Genomic DNA, 14,185 nt, shown 5'->3' on the forward strand with positions numbered 1-14,185 from the left:
CAAATCCTGAGATTGCAAGTGTGCCACCACAGTGCTAATCACTTAGATGGGCGCTGGGCAACTGAACTCTGGTCCTCACACTTGCGTGGGAAGCAGTTTTCTTGCTGAGCCATCTTATCAGCCCTCGACTGAATTTTCTGAGTGAATATGCATTAGCTCGGCAATCAGGAAAAAGATGTCAAAAATAATCTCAGTTGGTGGCTGTAATTTAGGATGGGCTGAGATTTTATGGCTTCGTGATGCCTTCATATAGGGAGCCAAACACATCTCACATCTAAGTGAAGACTCGCACATCAGTGCCTTCCTAATCCAAACACTGAAAACATGAAGTCTGGGACCCATATCTCCCATGAGAGGAGGAGCAAAGGCAAGCCAGAGACACTGAAGAAAGTTCCAAACTCTACAATCCATGGGAGACCCCAGGAATGCATTCTGGTTGCTGCTGGGCTGGAACCTCAGTGCCCCCACCCGTGGGGGACCCACTGAATGCATTCAGAATGCCACCTTGCTTCACAGGCCCTCTACATGAAACCCAGCTATCGCCTCTGCTGCCTGGGAGGAGCCTGGTGAGTGTGGGCAGGGAGAACAGGCCGCCTGCCATTTACACAAAGGAAAAGTCCCAGCAGCCACCATTCATCACCAGCTACACGCAGTACAAGCAGCAGCTGCCCTTGTCTTGGCAGGAAGAGGGGATGGGGTGGGGCCAAAGGGGAGAAATAAATGGGATACAGGATCATCTTACTGGGAAAAGTGTCTAGAGTGTCCCAGGCAGGCTGCTTTTGATCACTTGTCCTACTTGGCCAAAGCAGGTGGAGATGAACAGAAGGGCAAGATGGCCAGCAGCAAGCTCCCAGGGTAAGGTCAAAGCAGGTACAGAAATGGTCCCCCGAGGACAAGGGTCCTTGCGTGTCCTGGCTGCGGTGGGGCAGAACAGCAAAACTACACGCATGTTTGGCCTTGACCTCTGCGTGTGGAGTGACCCCTGAGAAAGCTGAAGGGAAGGCTGAGTGGGCCACTTCCAACTAGAGCACTGAGTATGTCGTGGGCTCACCATAAGCCCACGTGAGCCGCCATTCCCAGGGCTGCCACTCACAGGGCCTGGGCTCACGCCTGGATCAGTCCTCAGTTGTCACTGCCTGTATTTCATTTTGCACGGGGCCCACAGGTTATGCAGCAGGGATTGCTGGGAGGTGAATCCCAGCCCCTCAGGACAGTGAGTCTGCACCATGGCTCAAGCCAGCTCTGCCCGGTCCTTCCTGTTGGGTTTCCAGGAAGGGCAGGAGAAAAGGCAGCCTCCGAGCCAGGAGTGGGCGCCAGAGATGACTCAACCTCTGTTCTGTTTGATTCTGCTGCTGGGAATGGAACGGAGGCCCTCAAACAGGCTAACCAAGTTCTCCGCCACTGAACTGCGGCCTAATCTTTCTGTTAGCCAAACTCAAAGCCTTAACAAGGGGCAGACTGAACATGGCACGCGTGTGAGCCTTGCCCTTGAGAGGCTGGGGCAAGGGGATCCTGAGTCACAGGCCACTATGGGCTCCATAGGGAGACCCTGTCTCAAAGATAAAATGAGGGGCTTGGTGATAAAAGATAAAATGGCTCGGTGCGTAAGGTGCTTGCTATGCGAACACGAGGATCTGAGTTTGGATCCCAGCATCCATGTGAAAACCAGGTGTGGCAGCATACGGGGGACGGACAGGTGGAGAAGGGTGGAGACTGGCAGACCCCTGGGGCTTGCTGGCCGGCCAGCGTGGCTCAATCAGTGAGCTCCAGGGTCAGTGAGAGATGGGAGAGGACGGCACCTGGGTGTCAACCTCTGGGCTCCACATGTACACCGGCACACACGTGCACCCACTGACAAGCACCCCTCCCCCCAAAAAAACCAACAACATTCCTTCAGAACACAGTCATGGAGGCTGGGGCGCCCTGCCGTGAGCATCATGAATGAGCAGTTTAGGCGAGAGAGGACTATGACACCAGAGGGAATGTTCACACCCTTACATGCAGCCATCCCACTCCTGGGAATGTGTCCCAGACAGACACACAAATGAAGGAGCCTTGCAAGCCAAAGATGCTCAGGCTGCAGTTGGGCTGCGCTGATGCTCTGAGCAGAGCACAAGTGCCTAACAGGAGGAAAATCGCTCCGCAGACATTCGATGCAATCAAGCTGCAGTCACGTGCGAAGCTGCTTAAGAGGGAAATGATGTAAAAAAGACGTGCACATAAAGGAAAAAATACAAACCAGAACAGGGACCTGATGAGTGTCCTGAACTCTCACGGTGCCACAGAAAGTCACTCTGTGACCTTAAGCAACTGGAACTGCTGTTCTCAGAGCATCGTTAAAAGGAACAGCAGTCCAGGGACAGGGGAACGGCCCCGCTGGGCCTCAAGAGTCTGGCCAAGAACAAAGTATGTGGGTTGGGGGGGCTGGGAAAAAAGCTTGGGAATCTCTAAGCAGAAACAGTGGTCAAATGGCTCCAGGGCTGAAATGGTACCTTAGGTCTGGTCGTGCCACTTCCCATGGTCCAGGCACAGCCATGTACCAAGTTACTTCTCTCACTTCCCTTGAAACACACAACAGTAGCCCTAGGGTACTGTCCAGATGGGGCGCCAAACCCGAGTCCGCGGCTCCCTTCTGTCCTGACACAACAGTTGATGTGGGCAGCTGCTATTTTTGCAGACGTGCGTCAGCAGTTATTATTCGACATGGACGTCAGAGGAAAGGACATAAAAGGAAATTTATCTTTAGCAGCCTGAAGCTCATGGCTTCATCGTTATCATCCTGCTCATCTATTCGATCCCATGCATTGCTAGTGCGAGCCGACGGGCACTTTACAGGAAAACCAGGCATCGGAGAATGAGAGTGCCCCGCCCTGGAGGGAAGGGGCCAGTTCAAGTTGGGGAGGGGGTGTCTGAGCTCAAGTTCAACTTTGTGTAACAGGTAGCTCAGGCTGTATTCTCAACTCCCTGGCCATCCTGATGCTGTAACAGGTAGCTAAGGCTGTATTCTCATCTCCCTGGCACCCTGATGCTGCAACAGCCCAGCTCAGGCTGTATTCTCATCTCACCAGCACCCTGATCCTGTAACAGCCCAGCTCAGGCTGTATTCTCATCTCACCAGCACCCTGATCCTGTAACAGCCCAGCTCAGGCTGTATTCTCATCTCACCAGCACCCTGATCCTGTAACAGCCCAGCTCAGGCTGTATTCTCAACTCCCTGGCCATCCTGATGCTGTAACAGGTAGCTAAGGCTGTATTCTCATCTCACCGCCTACCCTGATGTTTCCCTGTTTGGTCTCACAGGGCTCTTGTGAGCCCTGCTACAACTCTGGGATATATCTGAGCCCTTATGGGGCCATCTTTTTGGCTTGGCCCCTGGATGGCCCTCTCTTTTGCTTAGAGTTAACAGAGATCAGTGTATTATTCTAAAGACCAGCTGAACCGTGACTCTGATAACTTGTCGGCAGTGCTGCATATGGTTTGAACAGGTCGTGTGCTGTGCAGTTCTAGAGGGGAGGGGCCAACCACAGAAGACACTGTAGGTTTATTTTTATGGTAACACATGTCCAATAATTGCAAGAAAAGTTATTTTTTCTGGCAAAAATGACATAACTAAGGATCAGTAGGAGTAAGGAGTCTTGAGGAGTCTGTCAAGGCTCTTGTCAGAGCGATCCTGCCGCCACCACTGTCTGCGGTGGTATCCTGCCCGCCAGGCTCAGAAATGGCATCAGCCAGTCGTGCACTGATGCTGAGCTCAAACAAAGCCACACTCCCGTTTGTCACAGCAACAAAATGCCAACACCAGGGGCACCACTGCTCTCCTTCAAAGCTCTGTGGTGGCTTCCTTTCCCTTCCATATGGGGGAACCGGGGTGACCTTTTCTACAGCACCTTTTGGACTGGACTTACGCCACACTCAGACCCTGGTTACCCAGCCAGACTTCTGTCTCCAAACCATCTTTGTCTCTGTGTAAACGACAGCAGGAAAGCGCTGCTCCCAGACTGTATGTACGATCGCACAGGAGACTAAAACCCACCAGCATCCTCACGGACACGGGTACCGTGTGTTAGTGACTGCATAGGGTCCCCCTTCCACAGACCACATCAAGCAATAGTAACCTGAGTTCAGGGACAGCACTGCAACAATGCCTCCTTTCCATGCGAGATGCCAAGGCTATGCCTTCCTTACCATGCCTTCAGTCCCAGAGACTAACCGCTGTCACCTGGCAAGGCTTGGTGTCACAGCCTCAGTCTGCCTGCCTGTCCTTCCTGACCCATCCCTTCAGTGGGTCCCCGCTCACTTCTCATGTGTCATCATAAGGCGCTGAGACTTCCCTCTGCCTCCTGACTTCTATCCTCTCCCCATTTCCATCGACATCCTCTCACGTAGCCCATAACAGGAGAGTTCCTTCCACCAGAAGTGACTCTCTCTCCCTCCTCTCTTTCCCTTCCATCTCTTCCTCCCTCCCTCTCTCCCATCCTCTAGCAAAACCACAGTAGCCCCAAATGAGAGGACAGTGCCACAGTTCCTATGCTAGGACATAGGAATATGCTCCCTTGTAAGCAGGGGAGACCCAGAGTCATAGGACAGGCCCTGTGAGCAGGGGAGACCCAGGGTAAGAACACAGGCATCTGTCTGTTCAGCCCCTTGCTTCAGGCCTTGTGGCCTCACAGGAACTCAGCTCATGGGACATGCCCGAGGACAAGCCCTTTGAGGCTGTCCCTAACCAGAACCAACTTAGGACTTTCTGAAGGGTCCTGTCTCCCATATCAGTCCTCTCTGGTGTTCTGTCGGGCTCCTTCTCTGAGGATGGTTCCCGGTCTAGCCCTCAAAGATAACGGGGGGCTGGGGTCCAAAATAAAAACAAAAAACACATCAAAACCCAGGCTGGGCATGGTGGCACACATCTGTAACATCAGTATTTGGGAGGCAGAGGCAGAAAGATTGTAAATTAGAGGCCAGCCTGGACCACATAGTGAAGACCTGTCTCAAAAACACTAAAACACAGCAGGTTTTAGAGCAGACAAGGGCCTGGCACTCACATTACAGCCACACAGCCTCCAGGGAGTCTCATCACCAAGTCTGTGTGAAGACAGTCACTCTCAGTGGCCTGTGACAGACGCTATTACCCCAGTCTCTTCCTGTGTTGGTGACACATCGCTCTGCCCTTAAAAGTGCCATCTTTGTAGCAGCCCGCTCAATGCCACCGGCCTGACCTGCTCAGGGCTCCTGTGTTACAGTCTTCCAGATTCACATTACAGTCAAAAAGAGATACGTAAGTCTAACACACACACACACACACAGACCAAGGGGTGTGCTGCTGAGCCTGGGGACACCTCATCTCCCTACCAGGTGCACCTAACTGCAGCCTGCAGACCACCTGTGCCCCAGGATCTGTGAAGATGGCTCAACACAATACTGCAAATTTACTTAAAACATGGAGGGTTTTTTCTTTCAGTTTCTTGTAACTCAAGCACGCCATTCTCGTCATGAACCTTGATGATGTATTGTGAGGACAAACAGCTGCACAGGCCTGACGTCACCAGCTCGCCATTCCTTGTTCCTCTAGACTTGTGGGCTCTACATGACCTCATTGGGATCACGGATCCACACACCTCAGCTCGTGCTTGTCTCCAAGCCCTGTCCTCGGAAGACAGATGTGGGTTTCTCACCCCCCCCCCTACATGGGCCTTTCCCCTTATGGCTCCCTAGGTTCTGTCTGAAGCACAGAAATGGATTACACACAATATACAATATCTCATCTCAACCTCACCGCTACATAAAGAGATTAAGATGCAAACAAACATTTGTGTGTGTGTGTGTGTGTGTGTGTGTGTGTGTGTGTGTGTGTGTAGATCAAAGGACAACTTAGGGGACTTGGTTCCTAGAACCCCTGAAATCAGGCTGGCAGTCTTGGTGCTAAGTGCCTTTACCTGCCAAGCCATCTCCCTGGCCCTGGGAAGGTAGGTTTGATGTCTTTTCAATGAGGAAAGCCGGCTGAGGGTCCTGCCGTAGATTCCTGCGGGCTGCTCCTGACGAGCTTAGGGTTGGGGTCAGGAATTGGCTGACATAGATGACTCTGAGTCAGGGACAGACTCAGGGGATGTGACCTGGCAGTAGAGCCAAGACAAGAACCCAGGTCTCCCGGCTCATGACACAATATGACTTCCAGTGTAGCTGCCATGGGACTTGATTCCCCAAGTCAAAAAGTTCTGACCCTGAGCCACTCACAGCCTGGATCACAGCTCCTGGCCCCCTGGGCAGGCAGCAAATCCAGCTCCCTCTCCAACGTGAATAAAATAAGCTGAGGTGTGGGACATAAATCTCACTGGGACCTGCCTGCAATGAGGGTCTGGTCTAGGAACCTTTCACGTTGTCTGAGCTGAGGAGCCGAGTCTCTATGAGGTGGGCTGGAGTTCTCTCCACGCACAGTGGAGAACCAAGTGCCCATAGCTGGTGCTAACCAGAACTCTGTCAACCTGGGCCTCCTCCACTTTTCTCCCTCTTTAGCAGGCACAGTCACTGTTAAGAATGGAAGGTTGCCAGCTTGTCCCAAAAGTTCTAGTGAGGCCATGAGAAGCCAACAGAGCACCTCGGGGACACACCTCTGCTGGCCTGAAAGGTTCCAGTCTGGAGGCCTGGATCTGCCTGTTCTTGACCATGACACTGGCCAGAGTGTGTCCTGCTGAAGCTGTAAGTTCTGCTCCAGGCACCATTCTAAATGCTGCGTACATTACACACAACCTCTGAGTGCCCTTATCCCCAGCATGATCTTGACGTGAAAGAGAACACGGAAACTGGACCAACCAGAGATCACTCAGACACTGCAGTGCCCACACCTGTGCTTCCTCAGAAAGGTGTGAGCTATCACAACCAAGCAGAGAGCAAGCAGGCATTTCATTCCACACTTGCTAGCCCTGAATCTTCCACAAGGTAGCAATCGAAACTGCTCTATGGGCAAAGAGAGAAAATACATCTGATGTGTATTTTCATTTTACTGACTCCAAAACTCACCCTCTGAATAAATCTGTCTAAATTGACGGCAGAATCATCATTTAACTTTGCATATGCATAAAGTATATATCGGAAGTAAAAACTGGAGATTACAACCAATTGGTTAAGAGCAGAAAATGTACTTTCAACAGAATGCATTCCTATAAGGGGACCCAAGTGCAACCGCTAAAATCCTACACCTGTGTTCTAAATGCCAATGGTTGACCACACTCTCCACGACTTCCAGACTGAAGCATGGTGTCCTGCAGGTCTGGGGAATGCAGGAGCTAGTCAGAGCCCATGAAGCCATTGGCATAGCCAGTCAACAAGCAAAAATAATCGCAAGGTTCACTACAGGCCAAGGGGCATTAATGGCGTAAAAAAGAGCTGGTTCTAACCTAGGCATGTTAAGTGAAGTTAATCGCCTCTGTGTCTGTTGGGTCAACAGGGTGAAAGAATCCTGATTCCAAGGGACTGACATTAGACCAGAAACACTCAAGGTAAACAGCAGGTTTCACTCACAGAAGTCTCCAAAAAGGGTTTCAAGCATTAAAAATGGCAGGCAAGACTAGGGGGCTGCAAGTGTGCAAGGCATTGGCTTTCCTTCACCGAAGTCAGAACACCAGAAGGTTCTGCCTGCACACTGGAGCAGTTAGCCAGGATCACCGCAGGGCAGGGGTATTCTCAGGGCTGGCCCTTGCTCAGACCCAGGTGACCACTCCAGAGTCACACCGTGAGCTAAGGTAACTCGAGGACAGGGCCCTTAAGGATGGCGCTGCAGTCTTGACAGCGCTCCGGGCGCCTGAAGGCCCTGGTGTAGTGAGGATCCCAGGCCGACTGGGGAAGAAATGGGGTAAACGTTGGGGGCCGGCAAACACGAGCGCCCCTCCCAGACCCCCTCTCCTTCCCATGAACAGCTGGACTGGATTTCTTTTCCTTTTTCACCCCCAGAGGCTAATCGACCCCGCGCATCTCTAGCAGCAGCCCCCTTTCCAAAACTCGCCATGCGCAAAGACACTGCGCAGCGTGCGCCGGCGGGGTGTGGGGAAAGGGGTTCCCCGGGGCTCCCCGCGATCCCCACGCCACGAGTGAGTGACATCAGAGGCTAGCGTGGACGGGTCCTGCCGCAAAGCCCGGCGCGGGGCGGGCGTGCGTGAGCGCGAGGGGAGCCCGGCCTCACGAAAGCCGGCGGCACTAACCCTTCTTAAATTTATTCAGGCAGCCGGAGCTGCAGAAGGAGCGCACGGAGGCAGTCTCCCAGCAGCCGCGTCCCTTCATCCCCGCGGCCCGCGGCCTCCGAGCGGCTGGGCGCTACATGGCCCCGGGTCCGGGGAGCGCAGCTCGGAGAGCCGCAGGGCGGAGGCGGCGGTGGGCGCTCGTGGGTCCCGGCGTCGCGTCGCACGGAGCACCGGGCAGCCCTGAGCGCGGTCCCTTAACCCCGTCGGCGCCGCGCGAGCCTAGCGGCCTCCCCGCCTCCTCCCCCGGAGCCTGCGCCGCAGCAGCCGCCGTGCGACCCCGCGAGCTCCGGGGCGCGGGGTGTGGGGCGGGCTTCCCGCGGCCACGTCACGTCTGCACGCGAAAATCCAAGCTAAGGGGCCGCCCCCTGCAGCAGCAGGAGCAGGCTCGGCGCTGCTGCGTTTCAAAGGAAGGGTGCCCTTGAGAAGCTGGGGCACGTGGGAAATGGGGTGGCCCGGAGCCTGGCGGTAATTCCAGGAAATTGAGGTCACTGCTGAGACCCGGTCACCTTCTAACCCCGCTTCCGCAGCAGGCGCATCTGTGTCCGGCCACCTGCAGCTTACCTGGCCACTTTCTGGGCGGAAGGCAACAGGCGGGGCCCCAGGGACCTCAGCTCCTTTAGGCACTGCTGCTACAGGAATGTAGGCATCTGGGACATCTGCCTCTGCCCAGACCTCTATGGATATGAAACGCCCCTAGAAGTCTGATGGGCGTCCCAAACCCAGCTGTCTAAATATGAGTTCCTTGTGGTTCTCTAGAGCTTTCTCCCAACCCTTCCTTCACCCCTCTTCCATCAGCAGGAGAAAGCGCAGAGCCATATTTGAGTGATCTGCCTTAAGACCACTGGGCCGCACAATCCCGAGCTCTGTACCCATGGAACACATGCGCAATCCCACTGTTCACCATCACCCCACTCTCTCTGGACCACGGATTCTTAGAAAGCATCCCAGAAAAATCACAAAGGATCCAGTTCAATGTCAGACTCAAGATCTCCGCATATGAACCCACAGTTTACTGATGGAGCCCTATCACGTAGCCCCAAGCTTCCTACTTTTGAGAGGCCTGGAACACTGGCCTCAGCTTTCCCAGAAGCAAGATTGCAGTGTGCCCCAGCCTAAGTTTATTGGCAATTTTTATAGGACTTACGTGTGCAGGAATGGATCCAATGCGGGATATTCAGTCCTGTGCTCTCATTACCATGGAAGGTGGAAGAATCTGACAGAAAACAGTGTCCCTGTCCTGAACCAGGAATGGCAGAGTACAAGCCTGTGTGTCAGTCCCACACAAAGTCATTCCTGGTGTTCCTGCCCGTGAGCTACCTCCACTGTCTAGCCACTGCTACTTAAAGCCACTCCGGATTACTTGAGAAACCAGCAAAGAAAACACATCTAGAAAAGAAAGTGAAGTAGTGAAGCAAAAATAAAAGAATCTCGCCGGGCAGTGGTGGCGCACGCCTTTAATCCCAGCACTTGGGAGGCAAAGGCAGGCGGATCTCTGTGAGTTCGAGACCAGCCTGGTCTACAAGAGCTAGTTCCAGGACAGGCTCCAAAACCACAGAGAAACCCTGTCTCGAAAAACCAAATAAATAAATAAATAAATAAATAAAAGAATCTCAAAGTCCTGGGAAAGCACACGTAGACACACACATGCGATACATGAACACACATGTACATGCACACACGAACACAGACACATGCATTTGCACACACATGCATGTATATGCATACACACGAATGCATGAATTCTTGCACACGCGCGTGCACACACACTGTACCACTTTTCTACACATTAATTTACACAGTAAGCCACATCAACATTATCAGGTTCTGCTCATGTAGAATGCTTAGAGTCCAGCCTAGAAGAACAGGTAGCTAGATGTCAGGTGAGGGTTCACAGGTGACCAAGCAGCAAGGTCAAGGGACCCGGTGTCAGACTTCCACTCACCACACTGCTAGCCAGGCTCTGATGGCACCAGGTTCCTCCTTTGCTAGTGCATATACACACACTGAAATCATGTTCAAATATTGGTGTGTGCTCCTGTGTATGTGTGTGTGTTCATGCATGTGCACAACATCCAGTGTTCATCCCAGTGCCAGAGGCAAGAGGAAGCAAGTCACTAATGGGAAGAGTCTAGGGTGAAACATGGCAGTGCAGTGAGAGCCACAGATATGTCCCCACCCCACAACCCAGTGTGAGGAATCAGCTTCAGGTTGGAAAGGAAAAAGCAAGATGCTCAGTGCCTGTCACCACTGGTTGTAAAAACAGACACAACCTAAGAGCCCAGCTGCAGGGAAATGTCAGTGTTGTCAGCTTCCTGGATGCCACAGAGTCATCTAGACTTACACAGGCAATGACAGCACAGACAAAAACTTATGCTAACACCCACAATGCTGCAAGAAAAGTAGCTCAGACAACATGCTTGCAATTGAGTAAAATCTACATTGAAGCAGCCTATTAAAGCTGCAGATTGGGGGCAAGGGGCAATTTCTTGGACTCTAGGCTTCTTTCTTGTGGATCCAGCATGGTCTTCTGGGACTTTATTCATTTGTCCGTTTCCTGCTTGGACAGAACTCCCTGAGGACAGAGACCAAGGTCTTCTCTCATTGTCCGCAGCCTCCCATGTGACCCAGTACAATGAAGGTACTTACTGATAGGATGAGCACTGGAGTGACTCAGCAGTGATGAGATCAATGGCTTGCTTCCGCTAAGTGACTTACTCATTCACCAGGAACCATACCTAGCTGAGCCTGGCTTCAGGCTTCTCCTCCCGCCTTCCCCAACTTTCCCCTGTTGACCCTTCAAGGTTGTGCTGCTGGTGCACACCACCTCACAGCCTCCTCTTCCCCCTGTTCTTCCTGGAGTGGACAGCCCAGAGGTGAGGAGAGCCTTGGGTCCTGTAAGAGCAAGCTCTACAAGAGCTAGTTCTAGGACAGGCTCCAAAACTACAGAGAAACCCTGTCTCAAAAAGCAAAGCAAAACAAAACAAAACAAACAAACAAAAAGGCAAGCTCTATAGGCCCTGGGGAACCGTGACTTCCCTCTGGGTAACAGACTCATCATTAAAAAGGGCTGGTGCCTTTGCTCACCCAGGGTGCATAGCATATGCCTGGTACCTGCGGGGCTGCCTTCTGATTGAAGCTTTAACAGAAGCAGTGTTCTAAGAATAGCCATACATAGGTGCTGACTACCATTGTCATTAATAAATTAATGACTTTGCTCCAAAGCCAAAGAATTAATTCGAGAGCAATTTATGAGAATGGGTTGCTAGGCAATTAAAATAAATGTCTAAGGGGAAACTCTTCAATTTGTCATTGATTATGCTAAAAGTTACAAATTATGGGAAAGAATGTGTCATTCAAATCTGTTTGATGTAAGGGAGTGTTTGGGCCAATTCTGTCCTGTGTGCCCTGAACTTTTGGGGCAGTAGAAAAGATGGACTCCACCTCTGGGGGCTGAGCCTGGTAGGCAGCAATGGGCTGCCTGGCCTGGAAGCCAGCTCTCTGGAGTACCAGGAGGTAGAATTGGGGTTAGTGCCACCTGCCAGTTCCAAGGACACTGGCATCTTGTCAGCCTCCATCCAATGCTCCTGTTGTAATGGTAAAAATAAAATGGCGCCATTCCCAAGGGGCCACAGGGGGCCAGGAGGGGCAGCAGGTCCCAGGCAGGGAGCTGCACAGTGAGTGAGAAACCTGGGTGGGAGGTTAGCTGGTCCCATGAAGGGCCACAGGGCAAGAGACAGATGGATAGGCACGCCATGCTGAATGAGGTTGGATATTTATTTAGTGGGTTATGGCATAGAATGGGAAAGGGGAGAAGGAGGGAGAAGGGGGATGAGGAGAGGCAGAGAGAGAGAGAGAGGTACAAAAAGAGAGGTGGGGGAAGAGGAGAGGGGAAGCTACCTCTTCAGGAGAAAGAAAAGAAGGGTGAGAGCTCAGGCTGGAAGCAGAAGGAAGGTCCCCTTGCCTCAGTGGACAGGGAGGGAGTGGGCGGGGCTGGCCTCTTAAAGGGACAGGACAGATCATTACATCCGTTGGTTATTAACCAAAGAGTCTTTTGCTTGTTGGAGCCTAACTTTCATTGACAAGTCCCTGAAGACTCTGTCCATTTGTTTAGTCTTCTCATTATTATTATTATTTTACTTAAAGGGATAACAAATAAAACCGAAAAATACAAATTGATTACAGAATATCCCCCTTGATGGGTCATTAAAGCAACACAAATTAACAACCTTGATGAGTTCTTTTAAGTATATTGTGTCACCACTGAGATTCCTGGAAAGCCGATGCACGCCTGTTCTGGAGTGTGGCTCATTCCATAAAGGGATATGATGGCTCACTGATGGCTGTGTTGCTGCTGTTGCCCAAAACTTGATAACCCAACTCCTGGAAGTTTTCCCTCAGGAAATGAATCAAGAGGATGAAGAGATGTTCTGTACAGAGATGCTCACTGCCTCACTATCTGTCACAGCACACAACGGAAAAGTCAAATGCTCAACAACTAAGGATGACTCAGACATGAAGAGTATCAGCTCTGTGGACTATTACACATCCGTTAACAGAAGATAAAGAGTGGAAACCTGCCAACTATATTGGCAGGGTAAAGGGCAGATCACAAAGTAACCTCTTTAATCGGATGCCTAAGATGGGAAACATAAGAAAGGGGAAGAAAAAAATACATAGAATTCAAAGGCAGGTTTGTGAGGATGTGAGATTGCCGGCATTTTTTTTTTTATTCCAACCCTTTCATCTTCTAGTATGGCATTTCCCACAGTGACAAAATCACATCCAATCAACTGACCATAAACCCTTTCCCAAGACAAGGAATGAGAAAGTCTTTGAAGGTCAGGTGCTTTGCTCAGGGAGGGTAGCAGGACATGTGACCCGAGAGCAGGGAGTCAGGATTGTGGATCCCCACCTTATGATGCCAGTCAGCTTTCTCAGGGGGCTGTGGGGCCTGGACTCAGATTGGAAACCCACCTGCTGGGTGACAATACAAATACAGAAGCCTCTCTGAGCCTTGCTTTGCTGCATCCTCAGCCAAAAATAGTCCAGGCTGGCTGGCTGGCTGGCTGGTTGGCTCTGCCAGGAGCTGAAACAAAAATCCCCTAATGCTATGTTGAACTCCAACCTAAGAACTGGACAATACTTGGACCTAAAGTCTTTAAAGGGATGCCTCTAATAAAATGAAGTCATTGAGTCCCCACTAATCAACTCTGGGAGGTGCCCTCCCAATGAAGGCGGATTAGGATGTGGACACACAGAGTCCAGAAGGACACAGGGAGAAGGCGAGCCAAGGAGAGCCACCTTAGAAGGAGCCCAGCCTGCTGGCCCTCTGACCTTGAGCTGCTAGTCTCTAGAGGAGAGAGTGGATTTCTGTTGTTTAAGCTGCCTAGACTGAGGGGTTTTGTGAGTCTGAGTGACTGACAAAATTCTTCATGCAAAACCCTGAAGAAGGGGGGCTGGAGAGATGGCTCAGTGGTTGAGGGCACTGGCTGCTCTTCCAGAGGTCCTGAGTTCAATTCCCAGCAACCACATGGTGGCTCACAACCATCTGTACTGAGATCTGGCGCCCTCCTCTGGCGTGCAGGCATACATCGAGGCAGAATGTTGTATACATAATAAATAAATAAATCTTAAAAAAAAAAAAAAAACCCTGAAGATGTCAGCACCAGCTCTGGTAGGAGCTTACCTGGGAAGCCTGAGCCACACCAAAGTCAGATGCTAGGCATCCCCAATCACTTCCCTAAACCCGGCTGAACTACACAGGCCCAGCTTAACTGTGATCCCCATGACATCTGGAAGGAGAGGGCAGTGTGGCCAGCACTGCTGTGCTGCTGAGAAACCAATGCAGAGAAACAGAGCATCAAGTCTGCTCCTCCAGGGAGGGATCAGGACACTGGCTGCCATTAGACCTCCAAGCTCCACTTCCCCGGCACTTCCCAAACCTCTAATTGACAGAT

At 51.7% G+C, this 14,185-nt stretch overlaps 1 protein-coding gene across 8 annotated transcripts in view; it reads right to left on the reverse strand.

The window, feature by feature from the left end:
* Positions 1-14,185, reverse strand: part of Osbp2 (oxysterol binding protein 2) — a 160,812-nt gene that overhangs the window by 44,076 nt on the left and 102,551 nt on the right. The window contains exon 1 of one of the 8 annotated variants that reach the window (XM_075944082.1): positions 8,190-8,441. The exons of 6 other annotated variants lie outside the window; for them this stretch is intronic. In XM_075944082.1, coding sequence (XP_075800197.1) covers positions 8,190-8,268 — 79 coding nt within the window. In that variant the 5' untranslated portion in view covers positions 8,269-8,441. Of the gene's footprint in view, positions 1-8,189; positions 8,442-14,185 lie in introns of those variants that run through there. One more of the 8 variants, XM_075944083.1, reaches the window with a different exon arrangement.

Source organism: Microtus pennsylvanicus, chromosome 12, assembly GCF_037038515.1.
Source record: "Microtus pennsylvanicus isolate mMicPen1 chromosome 12, mMicPen1.hap1, whole genome shotgun sequence".
NCBI lineage: Eukaryota > Metazoa > Chordata > Mammalia > Rodentia > Cricetidae > Microtus > Microtus pennsylvanicus.